Raw genomic sequence first — 23,829 nt, forward strand, 5'->3', positions numbered from 1 at the left:
CACTAAAGCCAGATACACCTTAAAACACTGCAAGAGTTACTGTCCTTTCGTCTTCCCATTTCCACCTGTTCCCCTTTCAGACAAAACGTTTTCACCTTTGACCTTCTCTGTCCCAGTAGTACAAGATTTCTGTAACTCTGTACATTTGCTTGCTCTGCGTACTGCCTCAACAGCAGCTGTATAAACCTCAAAAAGAACAGCTGGCAGGCACCCTTGCCAACATCGTGGGGCATGCAAGAAGAAGAGCAAGCCTTCTGCAGATTGAAATGCCTGTTGTTTAACTGGAAAAAACCAAATACCTGAAAAGCTCTGTGTGAGTTTAAAATTAATTACAGGATCATACACTGAGCTACAGTTTTTAAAAAGTTGATTCCCCTTTTGCATTGTGAAGAGCTTAGTATTTTTTCAGACTTCTAGGCAAGAAAGGAAATAGAAACCCAACAATGTAGTAGGGACTTTGGGCCAGGTTTTACTCTTCACTTCCAGAAGCATCCATGGAATTTTTTGTGAGCCCCACTGGGAAAGATTATTAACTACATTTGAGATTGAATTACTGAATCATACCTCCCATTCCATCAGCATGAGTTTTGGGTGTTTTAAAAAAAGTGGTAGGCAAGTATTTGAAATAAAATAAATAAGCCAATATGTTTCTGATCCTTGAAGAATCTGCTTTCTTCAGCCATTTCTTCACATTCTGCCCTAGTGACATTCCCAACCATGTCAACGTCATCCCGGCACAAGGTGAGTCAATGAAATGGAGGTTAATGCAACATTGATAAAAAGCATGTAAACAGATGGGCTCAATTCCTACTGGAAATCTTCCTAATTTCTAAAACAAATCAAAGATACTTATACATCAGTCTAAAAAGCTCAAATAAAAAGAGCAGCTGTGTTAGGCCTTACATTCCAAAAGAACTCTTAGAATTTGCATTGACCAGCAGCTGCTTCCCCTCCCTTACAAGTGTGCAAGCAGGTGTGGAACACCACAATTGCTCTAAAGCACTCTTGCTTTTGACCCTCTCTAGGATAGTAGGCAGGCCTGTATGATTTTGGGACCAGAAGCTAAACTGTACGCGAAAGAAGCTGGATTCAGCAACCTATATACATTAGCCAAATCAAGCACAGTTATTTATTTTGCAAAACTTATGCAGCTTCTACTAGTCAAGGATGGGGCAAGGAACCATACAGATCATTAATGTACTACTTTTTGATTAATGGAGATCCTGTCCAGACCCTCCTTCTCTGGTTTCTCAGCCCACAGACTTTCAATTCTTTTTTGGACACAATAATAGCTGGAAACTTGCTTTCTGAATAAAATGAAAGCAGATTATTAGAAAGCTGAATTCTGCATCAACACCATATTCTGCGGTGTTCCTGCACAACTGTGTTATTAATGTTTCCCATTTTTAGCAGACCCACAGATCGCACCCAGTTTGAATAGCCATAATAACCAAAGCATCTCATTGTGTTTTACAGCCTTTCTTCACTTTTCCCAGGTTTCATGGCTGCGTGCTGCCATGTTACTTAGCCACGGAAATTCTAGAAACTCAGCCTATGTAACAGGACTTTCAGCCCCTTTACACATCATAAAATCTGAACAAAGGTAGTCAAGGCCAGTTTTGTGACTGTGTGAAAAAACCACAGTATTTGTAACATGGTTCATCATCATTCACCCCCAAAATCTCATTTCATCCCATTTCATCCTCAAAATGCTTCTAATTATGTAGAGGTAGATGCAAAGCACTTTTTTATATTCTCAAGGATATTTGCTTCTGCCACCCCACTGGATCAAAATTAGAATTTAGAGCTGCCCAGGAGGGAATGGAGCCCTTGGACTAAGAAAAGTTCCCCACACATGTCTTATAGCTTCAAACAATCACCCTATCATAGATGCAATCATCCTGCAAACAATGTAGTCATCATGATCTGCCCTAGGGTTATGCTAATTCTAACATAACCAAATTGATATATTGAGAATATAAAGTGGGTGGTTCTATGTAAAGTTTTGTATACAGTGAAATTCTGCAGCAACCTTTGCTCCATAAATTTGCTGGATAACCCCAGATCTTTCCAACCCCTTAGAAGCTGAGCTTCCGTAGAAATTAATCAAGTTGCCCAGCAAACGAAGTGGCAGGCAGTGACCTAGATGCCTTTCAATGCTATCCAAAGACACTGGCCAGGCTTTGGATAAGTTCAAGGGGGCAGCAAGTCCTGACAATTGACACTGAGCAGGACACATCACTCTTATTTTGAGATACTGGAGCTTAGAGTCCTTCTTCAGCCCTCTGTGTTCATCTGGGCCAGCTTTCTCACTACTTCCAGCCTTTGCTTGTCCGTGGACTTTAATCCTACTTCACCCGCCACTTCCTAGTTCTAGGCTCTGTAATTTGCACAGAGAAACAGACGTGCTGGAAAACCAAAACCAGTCAGTTCCCCTAACCATACATGTGTACACAAAGTGAAATATATGTGTATATAATCATTGCACAAGACAATATACCTGCAGTTTGCACTCTCTTTCATATGTAGACTTGCTTTCTTTGTAGGAAACATCACATCTGAAGGAGGTCTTAGTTGCCCTGCTTATAAAGCTTCAAGTCCCATATTTGACTTCCTTTCCTTCCATTGTCTGCTTGGAAACCCTCTTCTTGTGCCACTGCAGTCCTGACCCATGATATGCTAGTAGCCCCACCTGTTCTGCAAAGAATTTAAGCTATGAGGAATGATGATTATGACTTTAAGAAGTAAACTGAATGGTGACTTTGAATTGTTCATTCATCAGAACAGGAACTGCAGTGATACTTTAGGCAACTTGACTTTTGAAATCATCAAGAATATGGACAGCAAGATGAAGCAGGAGATATTGCAAATGTATCTATTAATAAATCATTTCTAATTTTCAAGCTTCTTTATTTTATCACAAATATCACAGTTTTAGAAGCCTCTGAAAACAATTCTTTCAGTTAAAAAAAGTTAAATATTCAGAGGTTGCAAGGAAAATTAGCTGCAGTGCTACAAGAAAATCTCAAAATCAAACAAGGTAACTCACATCTCAATTTTATAAAGTAAACCTTGAAAATCTCATGGTTATAAAATATTTAGCTCCTGATTTTGTGACACAAAATGTCCTGATGGCAAGCCAGTGAATAAACCTAAATCATTATGGAGACGACTAAATAACAATTTAGTGTTGTTCAGTCAGCTGTACTACAATAAATCTTCAGTCCTGGACTTACCCAGGGCCTGATTTGTAGCCCGGTGGGTGCCCAAGGAGAGCTTTGCGCCAAAATGGTGCTATGGCACTGGTATGGGTCAGGGAGGGGGAAAGCACCATGGGAGCCAATCAGCATGCAGCTTGGCTCCTGCGGGGCAGAGAATATGAATGGACCAGAGGGAGAACAGCCCCCCTTGCATCTGCTCACAGGCTATTTATTTATTATTTATTTATTACTTTTGTACCCCACCTTTCTTTCATCATAAAACCCAAGGCAGCATACATGTAATTCCCAGGCAGTCTCTCATCCAGGCATTGATCAGACCCAAAACTGCTTAGCTTCAGCAAGGTGGTGGGAAGGAATTTTGCCCACAGGAGGATTGGCCATTCTTGCGGGTTTTTGCTTTCCCCGCAGCACGGGGTTCTTCTTACGGAACGTCTTGCAACTTAAATTTTTTTTCACAACTTCTTGGCAAGAATTTATCGTTGGGCAAGATCGTTATCTGGGAAAGTACAGAAGGAGCCCCCAGCTTCTCACTTTGGGGAAAACCCTTATGGGATGTAAGGTGTAGCCTTAATATCCATTGCCCTAGCTTGGGAGGCAAGATGGGTGGAGGCACCACCAATTGGCATGGGGCCTCCAATACAAGTCCATGCCGAAGGGGCAACTCCCAAGTGCTTGGGGCTAGGGGGGCAGGGGCTCATATACCAGGCAGCAAGCAGGCTGTGTGATAGACAAATCCTTCCATTTGTCAAGCTAAACCCTTGAGTTACTGTTAATCAATAAAATTTGTGGCCTTATTTTTACCCTATATCAGTGTTTGGTCTCAACATTTTCTCCACCTAGCCCCTGGCTGCACTTCACACCTGGGCTTGCAAATAAAATGCAGACAAAAGGCAAATTAGAATGCTCTGGATTTTCTTTCCCACATGCAGTAGATAATTATGAGCTACCCATTGTTGCCACAATTACTATTAAGTTCCATAGGGCTATGCACTCTTGCAGAGATTCAGGTCTACAGGTGGAGGAGGTAGAAGGCTCACTGCCAGACAGTCCCTCACCTCTTGCTGCCCTCCACTACCAGAACCTGTTTCATCGCTTTCATTTTGAATACAGCATTCATTTTGTTCCAGAGTAAGTTTCATTAAAAAAGGAAAAAAAGTGCGATTATTTGTATTTTCAGAATCCAGCAGAAATACAAATATTTGTTTGAACTGTGTTATGCCTTTTTTTGCAGAAGTTAGGGGGGGGAGAAAAATAAAGCACAGTTTGCAGCAGGTTTGCAGAACGGGAGCCAGCAGGAAATGACATGAAGAAAGGGAGGGGGGGGTGCATGGAGAGAGAAACGATTGATACTCCCACCTAAAAGCATCGGAGCAAAGTGTCTGAGATACGAGTGTCTGAGATATGCATAGAGATATGAAGCAGAGACTTTTTTCCTTCCCTTTTTGGATTAGAATTGGATTGGTTTGATGTGGGGAAACTGAGTGATAGCTGCTGGTTACCTGCTGATTGCGTGCAACGTCATGTGAACCATGTGAATTTAATAGGGATGCAAGTAGCACCAGACTCACACTACACCTCCATGTGAACCAGCCCACTGACTGTTAAACCGCTCTGGACACTGGAGCTCTGTCAGTGGAATAGGAGTCTCCTCTCAGCACCTTCACAAACTACCCTTCCCAGGATTCTTTGGGGGAAGCCATAACTGTCTAAAGTGAAATGAATGTCTGGCGTGGATGTGGTCACTTGATTAGCCAAGCCAAACAGCTGTGAGTCTGGCTTTTAGAACACTGATGGTTCTTACTGAGCATGCCCCATGCTATAATAGATTCAATGCTACATTTCTTAAATTAATTAAAAATTGGCCATGCATTTTTTTTAACTTTTGAACTGCAGAAGATGAAGGTCAGAGTACGGGGAAGCTCAGTAATAGGATTGAAAGTACTCTGTGAACATGGCTGATTTTTAATGAATTTCAACAAATTATGAGACAACTGACAGAACAAAGTCCAACAGGGGTCTGGATTTTTCCCTTTTTGTTTTACACTTTGAACACTCAATTCTCTCTGTTTTGCATATTGCCATGAAAACTTAGAGGGTTGTTAAGCAAGCATTTCTGAGATCGGGACTATATGTTTTGTAAGGTTTTGTTTTGAAATGAGTTTATGGGAAGCATCAGAATGGTATGGAGGGTATTTTCAATTTAACATTGTGGAATGCGAAAAATCCACCCATCCTGGCTCTATAGCTCGTGGCTGTATAATCACCGTGTAAGTGAGCTATCGGAAGAACTGTCATAGTTGTATTGCGAGTGAAGTACTTATTTCTTCCAGGAATGTGTTGTCTTTGTGTGTCCAGACACTGAAGAGAGCAGCATTGTCATATATGAGATGAAATCTAAAGATGGTCCCTCCCCTTCCCAGTATAGGACAGCTGAAGAGGTGTAAATTCAACAGCCCTCTGTGCTGCTGTCACTTCTAGTGATTGAGGTGGACAGGAGGTGTGGATAGGGCTATGGCCTGTAAAGGACGCAGACAGGTGGGAGGCCAGGAAAGGGGTGGGTAAGACCGTCTCGTACAAAAAAGGACCGTGGAGGCCCTTCCAGAGCAGTCCCATTTGAGATAAAGAAGAAGAGAAGAACCTGAGGGAAGACAGAAGATGAAACTGGAGATGGTCTTACGGGGGAGTAAAAGAGAGGCTGGAACCATTCTGCAGCAAGGGATACTGCAAGGAGCAGCACTCTAAATGAATTGTGAAGGCGGTGGAAATTTCAACAGGACAAAGGGATAAAAATAGGCAAATTTTAAGTAAAACACAAAATTAGAAGAGGAAGACAAGGTATAGGTAGATGGGGGTGAGAGACTATAAACCGCACGAGCCTTCAAAGGAAAGAGAAAAATAATTTTAGAAACAGACAAAAGACCAGGTAATAGTAAAGATCATACAGAACCTTTTTTTATACTCATTTAAAAAGGTCAAGGTCCCAAAACAAAATTAGTTGTAAGCCTCTTAAGAAAAGTATCTCTGAAGAAATAAACCTCTCTTGCTGTAATCACTTCCTTTAATATGCCCCTCACTCTTTCCTCCCAAATTTGGATGATGAAACCATGGGCCGGTGTGCAGATGAAGATACAAGAGGAAGACTCTGATGACCTATGAGGTAATGTTCAGAATTTTCACTTTTAACTTATTCTTTGTAACCAATGACTATTGTTTGCATAATGCCAAACAAATGCCTCACTGTCTTTAGATAATGAACTAATAAGTGATTCTTATCTAAATAGAAAGAGACAGAATCAAAGGGCAATTTCACACATCACACAATAGCAAATCCAGGTTGGCCACCAAGCCTCTCTAGACAGAAAAGAGTACAATAAAGATTCCTGGCTCTCCAATTAGGATAATATGCATGTTCCAATCACAAGTTTGGCTCCTTCATACATTCAACCTAAAAAAAAATTGTATACATTTCAACAGCAGGTCATTTGTATAAGCCTTTTGGGGGTGGAGGATGACACCAGATTATCCCTCCCTCTTAATGTTTATTCCATAGTTTAACTGAATTTAGCTATATGTAACCTGCCCTGGGACCGCACAGGGAAGAACAGGATATAAATGTCTGTGTCAATTAGCTTTTAGCAGAGTATAGAGGTTGCAATCCTATGAACACTTACCTGACAGCAAACTCCATCAACCACAGTTGGACTTGGGTCCATGTATGCATGCATAGGGTTGCATTGTAAGAGGCTCTTGCACCATTCATATAGCTAAGGTCTGGTGAAGAATGCAGATCTATCTCCTCATTCATAGGTCAGTGACCCTAAGTTGTGATGTCTGTGTGATAAAGAGTTTGCTCCATATAAGCTAAGGGGAAACATAGTTTTTATGAACTCTTGGGGCAATGACTAGCACTTTCCATTATTAAAACTCACCTTTAAAGAGAGGAAGCGGAGGGATCCTGACCATTGGTTTTGCCATCAGTCTGGCCTGGAGCAATATGCAAATAAAAGGTGTGGGGGCTGTAAAATGCAGGGCCACACTCACAATTCAGAGCATAGAATATGATCTGCAGCGCAGAATCTGCTAGCTGCAACAAAATATTGAATATTTCAATTTAGGAATATTTTAAAGTTATCCTGACTACAGAGCAAAACCTGAAAATGTGTGGAGTATTTCTGCTAAATGCTTTGAAATTGCAAGGAGTTGAAGTAGCCAATGGTTTGTATTTCTTCACTCAGCAAAGATTTGAGCCACTTCCTAGGGACGCTAAGAGTACAATACTATGCAGGTTTATTCTGAAGTGAAATATACCATTAGATTCAGAGCAGCTTACTCCCAGTCATATGTAAGTATGCACGGAACTATAGCCTGAGTTTTGTCTGCCAAACATCACGTCCTCAATATTCAATGGGTAACAAACATTCTTCACTGACCAATGACGTATCATTATTGGAAAAGCTTTAAGTTCACCCCAAATCCCAAACAAACTGCATGAGGTTTTTTGTTTGTTCATTCATCTACATATTTTTATTTGTTGCTTTCTGGACAAAGCAGTTTGAGCAGACTTCAAGTGCCCCAACTAAGGGTTATAGTAAAGGAAAATGTCTGTTAGAGCTTCTTGTTAAGTCTGTACCCAATTACAGAAACTGTAGTTGATCAGACATACAATTTTTACTTGATTAATCAGTGAAAATCTGCATGAATCTGCATATGAATAAAATATTTTCAATAACAAGCATACTTTGTTTTTAGAGAGTGCAATAAATGTTGCAATATAATCACCATCTTAGAAGAGGCATGGCCTCCAGGGGATTGCCTCTTTTTAAATAGCACGTGCCATTTGCAGAAGTCCTTGCCTTAAAAATAATTCACATTTTTCATAGGGTTGCCCAATTAATCAAGGCCACCTTTTTAGCTGATCAGAAAGTTGTTAACTGATTAACCTAACATCCTCAACATCGCAGCCCTAAATCTTGCATTTAAGCAAAGTATCAATCTCTGCCTGTAATATATTTACAGAGACTAAGAGGCATCTGCATGAGCTTTACATTCTATGCAAGGCAGAGTGACAATTGGGGCAGGGCAGTTGGGACATTTTGACTGGAGCCACAGGGGCTTAGAGGAAACAATTGTGCTTTACTTTATATTAAAATTGTTACTTACAGCTTTTAAGGTATTTATTTTTTCAAACAAATGTGCCATTCTGTAACTGCCACGCTGTATTATTAACCTGCCCACATCAGTAGTGCTGTTTTAGCCAACATATGCAACCTCAAAGGTGATCACTGCTTGAATTTATTTCGTATTATAATCCCAAATTTGATTAATGTTAAACACATTATGTGATGATGAGACTTGCATTTGTCTTGATTCAGGGCCAGCAATGTCAGTCCACTGCTTTGAGCATGAATTTGTTATGGGCAGAGCTTGGAAAAGTTACTTTTTTTGAACTACAACTCCCACCAGCCCAATCCAGTGGCCATCCTGGCTGGGGCTGATGGGAGTTGTAGTTCAAAAAAAGTAACTTTTCCAAGCTCTGGTTATGGGATAGAAGAAAAAAGGGCTTTCACTTGTCAGTTATGCTTCGCTGTACTTGCTTTGTAGTACTTAGGAGAAGCAGAAGTGAATTAGTGACGGACAACCTTTCTACTATAGACATATAAGGAAGAGCCAGGCGACATGTAAAGGGAGGGATTCTGTCTAGGCAATTTATGAGATAGATGAGCCCCTCAGGGATCTAACTGGGAGTTTTCACTAAGGTTGTAATTGTTGGTTTGTTTCACATACTTTAGTCACTGTTTAGTATGTACACTGATGATAAGGCAGAGGTATAATTGCATGGAGCGACAATGACCACCTGCTTTCTTCAAAGCAATGTGAGAGCCGTCTTTTATTTTTAGTCAGCTGAGAGGTTCACTCACTGAGTGACTAATCTGTAATAAACAATTACATTAGTCTGCCTGCTACATATGCATGCCCCAAAGTACAAACTCCTTAGGATTTTTTTAAAGTGACTGACCTGTGTTAATAACAATGAGGTGTTTTTTAAAAAGGAGCTACTATCAACACTCCTGAAATAGACTGTATTTTTGTAATTTAACCATGAATATATCTAAGAGCACACCTTTAAACCTTTTTCCACATTGTTCCTCCTTCTCACCTCCCCTTCCCCTCCCTGGTTGGCCACTGTGAGAACAGGATGCTGGACTAGATGGGCCACTGGCCTGATCCAGCAGGCTCTTCTTATGTTCTTATGTTCTGAAGTGCTGTTTCCCTTGGCCTAAAGCTGGGACTAACTGACAAAAGGCAAGAGAGCTTCAAAGCATTTCTCTCATATGGTTTTCAGGAAGAATGGGGACCCTGCTAGAATAAAGCAAGAATACATTGCTAAATGTATGAGTGTTGAGGGAGAAGCAGGGGTAGTAGCGATGATATTGCCAGTTGAAACATTCAATAAGCTTTAAATAGTTTAAAAAAAAAAAAACCAATAGAACAACCTGCATAGACTAGACCCATCACATTATTGAATAGTCTCCCAACCTTGGAAGTCTTTGTTTCAGAAAGTCATTCTAGACTTTCTGGGTACCCACATGGATCTGTGTGCCTCTGATTCTCTAACTGAGATATGCTATTGACAATTCTTCCGTAACTCAGATTGTCTTAAACATAATGACTGGGAGAGATCAGGGATAATATCACATCTCCCCTAGCAATGAAGCACATCATTGTAGAGCTAGTCCATACATCCAAAATAATCACATTGTGGAGAATTGCACTTCAGACACCAGGTGGGGAATTGCATGTTTAAATGTTCCTCTGTGCAGAAACTCACAGCATGTGGAAAACATTTCTCATTTGTACAGGGAGTTTTGCTGGGAGGGGGTCCAGGTGGAAGAGCTTCCACACAAGTATTTTCCCTACCTGCAGTCAGACACTCAAGTGATATAGTTGCAAGAGTAGTCTTGCATGCTCTTTTCATACTATTGCTGAAGCTTAATTTAAAGTTGTTAGATGGCTGTTAGAACCTTATATGTTTTCACTAACTCCATTGGGGCTACTTCCCATCTCTCTGACAACATAAAAGGGAACGTATACAGAAGTCCAGGTTCTTGGCTAGCATAGGTGGGTTAAGCTACAGTTAAACTCAGTGGATCCAAGAATTTCAGTTGTGCAATCCCTGTGTACAACAGCTGACTATCCTAAAGCCCTTCATGGTACAGTGCATGCATCTTTCACTGAGTGAGCCATTGTCTGTTGCTGTCCTTCAAATGAAAGGTATCACTGAACATACGCACGTGTGGGAAACACACCACTCACCAGACTAAAAGGGTAGGTTTCATACAGACAAGCAAGTGTATTAACTCTCTTTTGGTACAATCACTTGGTTTGACAATATCACCCAACATTAATGGAAAAATCACCACACTTAACAATGTAGAACTTAAACAGCTGCTCCCATCTGTCTCCCATCATATTAAAATGCCAAGAATGGATAGATGTGTCATTCTATAGTTCAGAGATTATTGGGTTACTGTCATCAGATCAAGCTCAATCCATTACCCACTAAATGCCCTCTACTCTACATGCATCTGTGAGTTAGAGTTCAGCTATGGCATTACCAGCTTCTTGGACCCAGCTTCATTTATCATTTGCTTGTGCAGATTTTTTTAAAGTACTGCATTTGACTTCTTTCCTGTCATAAGAAGCAGGAAACCTCAGGGTCACACTAGTGTGTCCATGCAACCCTGTAGCCAGGGGAGTGGGGTGGGAGCACCACTCTCCCTAGAGCTGTGCTTCACCCCCCCCCCAGAATTTATTTTGCCTCACTGAGGGAGCATTTTTCATGATCACAATCGCCCTATAATTACTTAAGTGATCCTGAAAAAAACAGCCTATATTGTAACATTACCATTGAAGAATTAAATATTAGAACTTTGTTATTATGGGCTACAGTTTGACTCTACCCCTTGGACTTTCCTTTGCTCTGCTTTTCAGTTTCAGTTTCAGTTGTGTAAAGAAGCATGTTTGTTTGTCTGCAGTAAGAAGTAAGAGTTTGTTTATTCTGCAGTTATGATTACAGCAGGATTGGGTGCTTATTGCTAAAGGGTGAAATAAAGCGCTTAAAGTGATCTGAAAAAATGGCTACCCTAAGTTATCATTTACTCTTTTAAAGTACTCACTATACTCTCGATCATAGTGGCTCTTTTTTCCCTTCTTTGTCTTGAGTACTTGATGGCAAATGATGAAAACAGCCCTAGTGGAATAGAAATATTGCTGTGTACACTACAATTAGCTAGCTGTCTAGCTGGCCACCTAGACTGTAACCCAGGCCTAATTTCTGATTTTCCCAATATGGGCAACTCAGCATGAGGCCTTTTCAGGACAGAAAAATCAATCCAGCAACCATTAAAAAGAAAAATCCAGTTGCTTTCCACAATTAGTTTCCAATTGCTTAGTTAGTTATTTGCATAGCAGCCAGTTAAAACAAATTCCCTTGATGTCCAACAGGAAGGAAAATTGAAAAGTCAGGAGCAAGACTAGAAAAAAGGACTCTCAAGGGGAAGTTAACAAATACATCTTAAAGTATTTATATTCTGTCTGCCCTTCCCTAAACTTCTAGTATGGACAAGTTTCTTTTTCAGGTGGAATCTAAAACTGATACCTAATACAGCATCACAGCCAAGCTCAGGAGCTCACTGTCTTTATCAAAGTAATTCAGTTCGTGAAGAATCAGAATGCAGGGACAGACCAGAAGTGAAAGAGGACTGTAGCCAAAGGCAAAATCAAGCAAAAGCTATAGGCAAAAGCTTGAGAGTCTGCTTTCCTGGGGATCTCTTTCTCCAAAAAAAGGTGAGACAATTCAACAGATTAAACTTCATTCAGGTAAGTTAACACACTCTAAATAGAGGGAAAGGGAGGGGGAAGGCCACTGCCTTCCCCTTCCCCTGGCCTGGCCCTTACATCCTCTCCATGAGTTGGGGGGTAGTTGGTTGGGGCTATGCACCCCTTGCCCCCCCAGCCCAAATGCCCCACCTAGAAATGTGGCTGTCCCACCTAACAAGGCAGGCTGGCTGCAGGACTATGTCTATGGCCAAAGCCTTGGACCATGGATAGATAAAGAGAAGCAAATTATACAACAGCAAAGTTATTCCATCAATATTATAATTCTTATTCCTGTATATGAGGCCTCAGAGAACCGCTGCTGACATGCTACCTTCTGAAAAGTATGGTTACCTATGCATTTATATTTCTAATAAAAGAGGAATGTATGTTTTGACACTTAGGGGAAAGTGCTATCCACTTAGATAAGAATGTCATGTTAAGATTCAGTGTATCATGATTGGTATAGTGGTTACACAAAGGCTAGACCAAAGTATTCAGCTTAGACTTTTGAGGTAGGGGAAAGAGAGGAAATGAAAACAGCTCCTGAAGATGTAGCTATCCAACAGAGATTTTCTGATTGGTGAATGGACAAGGGGGTGTTACTCAAACATCCAGCCTGCTATAACACATTTACAAGGCACTTTGGAGAAAACATTGTTTAAATTCAGACAGATTTGTTAGAGCAAATCCAATGGAGATGTTTAGAGCATGGTCTCTTCCATCTGTGCTGGATCAGTTTCATCTATTGCAGCGTGAGGATGTGGACAAGCTGCTTCAAGAAGTGTAGTTGATTACCTGCTTCCATGATCCCTGCCCATCTTAGCTTCTTGGAGCTAGCTGAAGAGGATTGGCTGGATGGGTCCAGTAAGTGATTAGTGCTTCACTGAAGAAGAGGGGTACCATCCACCCTGAAGGAAGAGGCAGTGCATCCCCTCTTTAACAGGACTTCCCTAGATCCAGAAGGGATAAATAACCCCTTTTTGAGCAAGTTCCTTGAAAGGATGGTGGCAGCCCAGCTTCAAGCATATTTGCAGGAAACAAATTATCTGGATCCTATTCAATCTGGCTTCAGGATAGGTCATGGCACCATAAATACCTTGGTCACCATGGCTGATGACATTTGAAGGGAGGGAGATGGGAGAGGTGTGTGACCCTGCTTGTGATCCTTGACTGCTCAATGGCTTTTAAAACCATTGACCATAGTATCCTTTTGTAGCAGTCAGGAAGGTGAGGGTTCAGGGCACTGTACTTTGGTGATTTTGCTCCAGAGCCATTTCCAGAAAGAAGTTATGGGGAGCACTGATTGGCATGATAGGAGCTGCCTTGTGGCGTCCCACAGAGTTTTATATTGTCCCCCATGCTATTTTCATGTATCTGAAATTGCTGGGAGGTGTCATCAGGAGATTTGGAGTGACGTGCCATCAATATGCAAATGACACACAGTTCAGTCTCTGTGTTCCATCTGAATTGGGAGAGGTGGTTGAGGTGATAGACTAGTACGTGGAGGCAGTGGTGGGCTGGATGTGGGTCAATAAATCAAAGGTGAATCCTGGATAGATGTGTTATCCGTTTTGAGGTCTTACGTTCAGAAAATGGGGAGACAGCCTGTTCTAGATGGGGTTGCACAACGTTGGAAGGGGCAGGTCTGTAGCTTCAGAGTAATCCTAGATCCATCATTATCACTGGAGGTTCAGGTGGCTCTGGTGGCTAGGAGGGCCTATTTTCAGCTCTGGCTGGTTCAACAGCTATGGCCCCTTTTGGACAGAAATGACTTGGCCACTGCATTCCATGCTCTTGTAACTTCAAGGGAGCTGCCCTTGAAGATGACTCAGAAATTTCAGCTGGTCCAAAGATTAGCAACCAGATTACTGGCTGGGTTCCATTTATAACTCGCATAACCAGGTCCATTGTTTGCCAGTTCATTTCCAGGCCCAATTCAAGGTGCTTGCATTCATGTTTAAAGCCCTCAAAAACTTATGCATCATGTATCTGAAAGACTGCCTTTCCTTACAGACCCTTTTGGGTGTTAAGGTCAGCAGAGGGGCCCCTCTTTGTTGTTCCACCACCCTCAGAAGTTTGGGGGGTGGCAGTCCAGAAGAGGGAATTCTCTGTGGCAGTCCCTAAGCTGTGAAATTCCTTCCCCCAGAGGTGCAACTAACACTATTATGTAGTTTTCATCATATGCTGAAGGCACTCCTCTTTACCCTCACTTTGACCCCTGAGATATACCCTACTCCCTCACTGTATTTTGCTTTAACTGAAATTTTTAAATTGTTGTAATCTACCCTAGGACCTCGTGATGAAGTGTGGGAAGAAATCTAATAAATCATCATCACATCTAACCTAAATCTAATAAATCATCATCATATCTGGGGGTTGTCCAAACCTGATTAAATTTCATGGGTGGCTTACTATTATTTAAGGTGAGGCAGCTGAAGGTTTGTTCTTCCCTCCTCTCTTCCTTGAACAAGAAAAAAAGCTTTGCCAACATTGCAAGTGACAATGGAGCTGCTTTCAAAGCAGTCGAGTAGTGTTTCCCTTTGCCATAGAATGACCTAATAGGAACTATGCCACATCATGACGTACCATAATTCTTGGGGCATTATGGTTGCCCCCCTGGCTCTTATAGATATATGACATAGCATGTGGAAAGGATGGCCATGTCCCTTTAAAAAGACAAAAGTGGCACAGGTACATCTTCATACCTGTGAAGATTGTGCTAATTGCTCTTTCCGATAATTTTAGATGCTTCTGCAGTCTGAAATACAGCAAGAGCATAGGGGAAGACACATGAGTGCAATAATTTGATGATAACATCATCTAGATGCCCCATTATAAGTGAGCGAACAAGGCATGGCTGTGCCACAAGAAACGTGTAGTCTTGAATTACCTTTAATCATAGCAACAGTGTTGGGGAAGGAGGTGCTTAACCCATTTCCTATAGGCCATTTTAGTCATGACTAAAATGCATATGTATAGAAAGCATACAGCGAACTCTGAAGAGCAATCACAGATTTCTAACTCATTTAGTTTCAGCCTTAGACTTTTTTGTGCAATTTAGTCCTGGGCTCTGCAAATGAGTATGTGTGCAGGACAGGAGCTGAGAGTGGGTATAACAGGATTGACGGAAAGGATTTAGTGTTGTTGCAAATTAGACTTTGATATCCCTGGATCCTAAGCCAGAAATTTTCTTGTGCAACAGCAGGATACACCCCCACAAATGCATAGAGGAGTCCATATACTCACCTGCCGAGCAGAGGGCAGGTGCAGGTACGGTGCAGTGGGTGGTACAGAGTGGTATAACAAGTTTAGAAGAGGGGGACAAGGCTGAGCTTTTCTTTTAAAAACTATATTTTGTTTTACTATTTATTTTATTTAATTAAGCTGAAGTAACGGGTTCAGGTATTCGCTTTGAAAGAAATACTCTGTATGGTTATGGATCGTTGCAATTTCAGTAGTAGCAATTTCATACGTAAATGGAATATCCAACCCAAAATTCTTCTTGGCTTACAATAGGAACTAGTCACTCTGGGTGAAGTCCAGTGGTGTCCATGCAAAAGCAGAGTGGACTTCCACTTGCCAAACTCTTGCACCTTCCTTTTCTGCCCGTGCAACCCCCTCCCACTCCTCTCTGTAAGGGGAAAACAGGAAGAGCAATTCCACTCATGACTTTGGATCTTGCCCACTACTAGTTTCCATAGGAGCACTTCTCCAAAATAATGAGAATGTTAATCCCTTAATTGACATTGCTTTTATGAAAAATAGTAGCATAATAATAATTGTTTTCATTATGTTATTTGTTTTATTGACAGCAGTTTATAGTACACCAACAAGGCCATTTTTATCAGACCTCTACTGCTTATAATAGCTACCGAGTTATACGTTACAAAATTACTTAAAATAGATCCCATGTGTTCCCATTCAACTTCAAGCACTTATTTTTTCTCCTGGACAACTAATGGCAGCTGGGCGTGGGGGCAATTTAGATCAGGAAAATGGCTCAGGGTGAAATACTTATCACCGCTATCTACTATCATTGGCAAGACCCTCAATTTTCAGTTTTTTTAAACAAATATTCAATCGTAGATCTCCCTAATAACAAAATTTAGTTGCTCAACTCTATCTGTCTTTTATTTTCGAGTAACAGCACAAGTCACAATCTGAACGAATGTTGGATCGTTTTATAGGATCATTTCATCCACTGAAAAAGGCAATTCAATACTGAAATGACTTGGCTCTTAGCTTTTTCTTCCAACTGAAAGCTGCACTTCTTAATCTTCTGCCAAAAACATCTAAACTACAAAGAATAGTTGAAAGGCACATGATTCAATTCCAATCCTGAAGATAGGCAGGGTCTGGACTCTGGAGCTCTGTTCAGATTATTGGTAACTTTTCAAAATCTTGAAGGTGGTATTGTAGGGATGTCATTTCCTGATCAAATCAATGTTGCAGATTTCTGTAGTGTTTCAAGAAACATCTGGGGGAAAATGAAACTAGCCCTCAGCAATATGCCAGCTCAGCTAACAGACCTTTGCAAATTGTGGTATTACAGTACAGTAACACACTACCTACACACACACACACACATATATACATACATACTTCTGCTGCCATTTTTAATGTTTCATTTTTTCCTAATGGTAAGGGAAAAATTGGTCCCATTATTCCACAAAATTAATTGCATGTATGTAGCCTGACTGTGGCTAGTAGACTGATAGGACACTACCTGGGACATACATATTCATCAGCCTGAATCTCTGGTATAAGACTAGGACACAAATTGATCACATCAATATGCAGGAGTATCATTCACAGCCTATATGCAGTAGTTCACTTTAAACTAGATTCAACTCTACTATCATTTAATGTAGAAAGAGTTTGTCTTGTTCATGAAAACCATCTACCAAGAATGTTCTCATAGATTCTGAAGCATTTAACACATCTAGGAAACACATACCTACCATTGTATGTGGAAAAATTAAACATTAAGGGCTTATCCACACGGGAGTATTACTTGGTAATGAAGATGCTGTTTTTACCTCAGTTTTCTATTTGCACCGTCCACAGCAAGGGTCCAATGCCAGGTGTCTTCTATTCACACTGAATAGAAGGATCAATTACACAGTTTCCTAATGACCACACCCTCTAATTAAACTTTTCTGCTCCCTCTGGTTACTTGGCAACCGAGCATGCTCAGTTTGTTCTACCAGCTGTAGTAGGTTTCATTTAAAAAAACAACCCAGAAGTGTGATTATTTGTATTTTCACTGGTACAATACAGCTGAAATACAAATATTTGTTTGAGCAGTGTTATGCTTTTGCACACAAGTTAGGGAAAAAAGAAAAATAAGGCACTGTATGCAGCAACATAAAAAGGCCAGCAGAATGAAGGAGAGCAGCTGGAAGTTGCTTGTCAGCCTACAGAAAATGAAATGAAAGAAGGGAGGAGATAGTGGGTGTGGAGAGATGAACAATTGACACACCCACCTAAAAGCGGCAGAGCAAAGCATCTGCAAGGACTAAAGATATGGAGTGGAGACTTTTTTCTTCCCTTTTTGTATTATCAGTGGATTGGGTTAGTATGGATTTACAGGGGGAAAGCGTGTGATAACTTCTGTTTGCCAGTAATATCATGTGAACCATGTGAATTAAAAGAAGGCGTGAGTAGCACCTAACACAAAGTAAACCACCATGTAGATGAGCCCTCAGATGTCAACTAAAGGAAGTGTAACTAACACATTATGTAAAAAAAATAAGATCTGATACAATGAGGTTGCAACTCCATCATGCTTATCTGGAAAAAAGTCCTGTTAACCTCAGTGGGACTCTCAGCTTACTTTTGCGAAGAGATGTATAGAATTTCACTGTTAGGCTTGTTGAAACCAGTGGGACTTACTCCTGAGTAGACATGCATAAGATGTCAATCCTTCTGAGCAATGATATTTTCTTGATAAAACAGTCAAGAATGTCTTGGTGTCCTCCTACAAAGAGGAGAACAACAGATTTCTCCTTTTGAGACCACATGCTTCTTTATATCCCCATATGAATTATACTGCTATGGAATGTAAGGAAGTGTGTGGTTTCAGGGAGATGAACCTTCATATAAGACTCCTCTTGCACGTCCTGGGAACTGTTGTTTGTAAGGGTGTAGACCTACAATTCCCGGCCGTTCCCAGTGCCCTTAATAAAATGTCATTTCCAGGATTCTTTGGGGGATGCATAACTATTTAAAGTGCTTTAAATGTATGGTGTGGATGTGAAGACTTTTCTCCTTGCCTCCCCATTTATATTTGACTTAGTGTCCTGTTTTCAAAAGGCTCTGTAGAATGATGGGGGATGATGTTGACTTCCCTAGTGTAAGCCCATAGATTGGACCGTTGGCAGCTATATCCCCAAGTCACAGATACATACACCCATCTACACTGCAGTGCATACGCATTCAGCACAAAGTTGTTTAATATGTTCTCTGATACAGTAAGACAATAAATAAATAAATAAATAAATAAAGGAGCAAATGCCAATAAATAAAATTAGTAGGGTCAAATTCAGTACTTTTCAATCTATAAAAATTATATTTCAGCAGTCAGCATCTACTGGCAAGTCACTTGGCGAGCAACCTGAGACATATAACGTAGGGTGAAAGGGGCATCCCTAGACCTGCCTCACAAGGCTTTTAGGTTCAAGGAGAACTGGGACAGGGTACCCCTTTGGGGCCCTGCACTGATTCACCAATCCAAAGCCAATAAGCCAGAGTGGGGGTGAGGCAACAAGGCTCCCTCAGCGCCTATTTTCATGTTTGGGCTTTGAAGGAAAATGTGGGGACAGATGTAGGTTGGAGTTGCCCAAGTGGGAGTGAGGAGAAGGTCTGCACCCCTTCATCCTCCAGGTTAACACCTTTTATTAGAGTTGGAGATGTAACATTAAATGTGTCTTTGCATTTGTATTTAACACACATATTTGTTTAAAATGTTGTGGAAGGGACTAATCATTATTTGGCACAGAGTAGGAATGCAGCCTTTTTCTTTGATGCTGCACTCCTAACAGGTAAACTCCTTCTCTGAAGCTGCTACCTGCAATTTGAAGAAATTTCCCATTGGCACCAAGGAAAGGAAAGGGTTAAATTCCAATGCAATTGTCTGTGGCTGCTATTTGCATAAATTCAAAGATGAGTTTTATATCACATATAGAATCATAAAAATCTTAGAAACGTAGAGTTGGAAGGGGCATATAAGACCATAGAATCAAACCCTGCTCAGTGCAGGAATCCAAATTAAAGCATACCCAACAGTATGGCTGCCCAGCTGCCTCTTGAAGGCCTCCAGTGTTGGAGAGCCCACCACCTCCATAGGTAATTGGTTCTATTGTCATACCGCTCTCACAGTTAAGAAGTTTTTCCTGATGCTCAGTTGAAATCTGGCTTCCTGTAACTTGAGTCCATTGTTCCATGTCCCGCACTCTGGGACGAGTGGGTATAGGATTGAGTTTAATCTTAGTGTTAGAAATGATAAGATCTAAAGCATCCCTACATCATTTGGAGATGAATGATAGAGGGCTATGGCTTACTGTGAGACATTACTAGAGAAAAGGGCAAGCCAAGGATCCAACAGGCTGGCTGTGATGAAGGTGGCCAAGCCCCCATCTGAACCTGAATGCCACGGCACCCAGGAGGTTACGTGTGTAAAGGTCACCAGGATCCCATGTGGCTGGCTTAATACTGAGACATGCCAGAGGCTGATCCTGGAACATGTTTTCCCCTCTCTGAACTGCAAGCTGCATTCAGCAGCTGGGCTATTTGAGAACATTAAAAACTACAAGATTTGGTGTATGTGAACATGCAGGGTTCAAGCACATGGCACAGCTCCCACGTGGAACAGCCCTAGTAGTAGCAACAACACAAAATGTTCTCTTTAAAGAAATAGCAACAACATTTTTCTCCTTAAAGAAAGAGAGCCCTCTTTTGTCAGCTGCCAGTTGTCACTCAAGCACTGATTTTTACAAAGCTGCCCAGCTGTACCTGCTTGACAGCTGCCAGGAGTTGCTGGACTACCAGCCACGTGGCAACATCTTAAGCAAGACAAAAGAAGCCTTTTTGTAGTTGATACTGAGGCTACATTCCATGAGGTCCATAGCTCTCATCAGGAGCTTGACAAAGCTAGCTTGCGAGAACCTTTTAATCAGGTGCTTTCACACTCCCTTCATAAGCAGTCTCCTCATTTCTTCCTAAATCCAGTTAAGCCATTTGGAAGCTGTTGGGCTATGCCTATGTTTGGATGATTTGTACTGATTTCAGTAGGGCTGTATTAGAAAATACATGAAGTGTTCTTTATGGAGAATCCTGTATTAGGTAAAGAAAAAGAATCAATGTTCAGAAAGTCACTTTCTTCTTAGCATTGAGTAGCTAACTGGCTGCAGTTTTAAATAAATTTATTCTTGGGTTATGCATGGTGCTCATTGGTATGCTGGCTGAGGTTGTAACCCAAAACATCCAGAAGATACCAGTTGGGGAAGGCTGGTCTAGAGACCAGACACAAGGAAGGACCTGGCTCTTGAATCTTTAATATCTCCTAAGAAGAAAAAAATTGGCAGGTCTGCCTTTTCTTCTCCCTACAGCACTAGGATACAATAGGCGGTACCTATCATATTTCCTGATACACAACTATTAAAGTCTCTGAAGCTTGGCTTTTCCAATTGTATCCACACACCCTAGATATGCCTAAAATCACATAGAAAGCCAACTGGCATGTTGAAAGTTCACTGCCAAAATGTGCCACATTGCACAAATAATTGGATCAACAAAGGGTCACAACTTCAGTCACTTAATAAAGGTATCTTCAATGTGATGGATTGAACTATTTAACTAAAGGCTTGAACTATTTAAGGGCCACAATAGCTAGCTAAATGTGGGTTAGATGGAACAACTATCAGGGGGATCCACATTTGGCTACAGAATTGTACTCAACGAGTGCTTATCAATGGTTCCTTCTCAAACTGGGGGAAGGTAATGAGTGGAATACCACAGGGCTCGGTCCTGGGCCCAGTGTTCTTAATGACTTGGATGAGGAGGTGCAGGGAATTTCCAGATGATACAAAATTGGGAGGGATAGTTAATAGCTTGGAAGACTGAAACAAAATTGAAAGGGATCTTGATAGGCTGGAGCACTGGGCTGAAAACAACACAATGAAATTTAACGGGGATCAGTGCAAAGTTCTACACCTAGGATATGAAACTAAATGCACAGTTATAAGATGGGGGATACTTGGCTCAGTGATACTACATATGAGAAGGATCTTGGGATTGTTGTGGATCACAAACAATATGAGCCAACAGTGTGATGTGGCTGCAAAAAAGGCAAATGCTATTTAGGCTGCATTAACAGAAGTATAATTTCCAAATCATGTGAAGTATTGGTTCCCCTCTATTCGGCACTGATTAGGCCTCACTTTGAGTACTGCATCCAGTTCTGGACATCGCACTTTAAGAAGGATGGAGACAAACTGGAATGGGTTCAGAGGAGGGCAACAATGATGATCAGGGGACTGGAAACAAAGCTTTATGAGGACAGACTGAAAGAACTGGACATGTTTAGCCTTGAGAAGAGAAGACTGGGGGGACATATGATAGCACTCTTCAAGTACTTGAAAGGTTGCCACACAGAGGGAGGCTAGGATCTCTTCTTGATCATCCCAGAGTGCAGGACATGGAATAATGGGCTCAAGTTACAGGAAGCCAGATTTCAGCTGAACATCAGGAAAAATGTCCTAACTGTTAGAGCGGTACATCAATGGAACCAATTACTTAGGGATGTGGTGAGCTCTCCAACACTAGAGGCATTGAAGAGGCACCTGGACAGCCACCTGTCAGGTACGCTTTAATTTGGATTCCTGCATTGAGCAGGGGGTTGGACTCAATGTCCTTATAGGCCTCTTCCAACTCTACAGTTCTATGATTCTATAGCAATAGCTTATTAAAAAATGTCTGTGCTATTATCTCAGAGGTCTCTCTCTGTGCTCACTGTTAGCCAGTACTTCAGTACTGTCTCTCCTTCTGTTGAGACAGGGGAAACCTATCTGACAGAGATCCACCAATTCCAAGAAATAATTGCAGAAGGTGAGCTATAAATGAGTGCTATCCCACCACCACCTCCAAATCCAAATGTGGCCAATGTTTCCTGACTGAGATTTCCACATAAATATGTGTTGTCCTATTAGGTTTGAATCCTGATTGGGTGTAACAAGAAGAAATTACTGAAACTGACAAAGAAATTAAATAAATACAATGAAGCTTACCACTAGGCACTATACAGTAATTAAACAAAAATGACAGCAGGCCTGCAATTACCAGAAGGCTATCTCTGTTGTTCTTCAGTGGCTCAGCATTGCCACCTTGTGCCAGCAAAGCTCCCAATCTTAGTTCATGATTTTTGAAACCGTATTTAGTACTGAAAGAAATTTTCTCCTTTTTCCTTTTTTGAAATGGGGCTAGGGCTATTTTGGCTCTTCTCTTGAAATGCTCCTTTGTTTTCTGATTTTTGATGAGGGTCAGGATCTCTTCTCGATCATCCCAGAGTGCAGGACACGGAATAATGGGCTTATTTTATAGGAAGCCAGATTTCAACTGAACATCAGGGAAAACTTCTTAACTGTGAGAGTGGTATGACAATGGAACCAATTACTTAGGGAGGTGGTGGGCTCTCCAGCACTGAAGGCCTTCAAGAGGCAGCTGGACAGCCATCTGTCGGGTATGCTTTAATTTGGATTCCTGCATTGAGCAGGGGTTGGACTGGATGGCCTTATAGGCTCCTTCCAACTCTACGATTCTACGAGCCTGCAGTTCAATAAGACTTCCCAGTAGACATCTACAGAATTGCAATATAATTTTTTTATTTATTTGTATGATAGATTGTAGCATAAACATTTTCTCACCACTGATACACACATCAGGGCATTTGGGTGTATTTGGGGTTTTACCATCAATGTATCTACAGAAGTAGTAGATAACATACTTGTACAAATTTTCATTCATATGCTGCACAAGGTTTGCACACTTTTCTCAACAGATTAATCTCTGTGTTGGAAAAAATAATATATATACTACTACTGAGACTTGGGTCCAGTGGGTTCCTCACCTACTCCCCTCCTTAGCAGTTTACTGACTCTGCTGCATCAATCCCTTTGAGTAAAGATGCATCAACCATCAGGACAGGAAAATATTTTCCCAAAGCATTCCCATGTGCACACATACACAAAACCTTCCTTAAAAACCTGCTTCAGATTACCTAGTGGTAACATTGGCTCTGATATAGCTCTATCCATGGTTTAAAAAGGGGCCTCAGGGTTTTGATCTGAGAAAGGATCCCAGATGTATGTTCACTTTTAAGAATCAGTCATGCAGCATTTTATAGCCATTGCATTTGTGTAAACTTCAATTCTTACATGTTACAGGTATGAGGTCTCGAAGATGATCCAGACAGAAGTACGTCGATTTCAACATGTACGCACATAGACAGAAGCCGAGTGCTGCTCTGGCTGGTCAAATGGAACCAATACTGTCTTTCTTGGAGGTTTGGTCCCCTTCAACCAGCTACAGCGGTACTGAAATCAGACATCCATCTGCACAAAGGAAAGCTAGTTTATTGTGCTGTAATGGCAGAAAATAAAAATAAAAATCAGTCGTATTTATAATCCCTCAACATGGAGTAAGATATTTAACCTTTGAAATAAGATCCAGA

General features: G+C 41.2%; 1 protein-coding gene across 5 annotated transcripts in view; it reads right to left on the minus strand.

Annotated features, from left to right (window-relative positions):
- Positions 1-17,205, minus strand: part of LOC133382823 (fibrocystin-like) — a 117,335-nt gene extending 100,130 nt beyond the window's left edge. For 3 of the 5 annotated variants that reach the window (XR_009762095.1, XM_061622311.1, XM_061622307.1), the window contains exon 1: positions 17,141-17,205. Coding sequence is in view for 1 of the 5 variants with exons in the window: in XM_061622310.1 (XP_061478294.1) it covers positions 17,063-17,087 (25 nt within the window). In the remaining 4 variants the exon portion in view is untranslated. Of the gene's footprint in view, positions 1-17,062 lie in introns of all 5 variants that reach the window. The other 2 variants (XM_061622310.1, XM_061622309.1) reach the window with 2 other exon arrangements.
- Positions 17,206-23,829: the final 6,624 nt, after the last annotated feature.

This window comes from Rhineura floridana, chromosome 4 (assembly GCF_030035675.1).
Source record: "Rhineura floridana isolate rRhiFlo1 chromosome 4, rRhiFlo1.hap2, whole genome shotgun sequence".
Classification (NCBI taxonomy): Eukaryota; Metazoa; Chordata; class Lepidosauria; order Squamata; family Rhineuridae; genus Rhineura; species Rhineura floridana.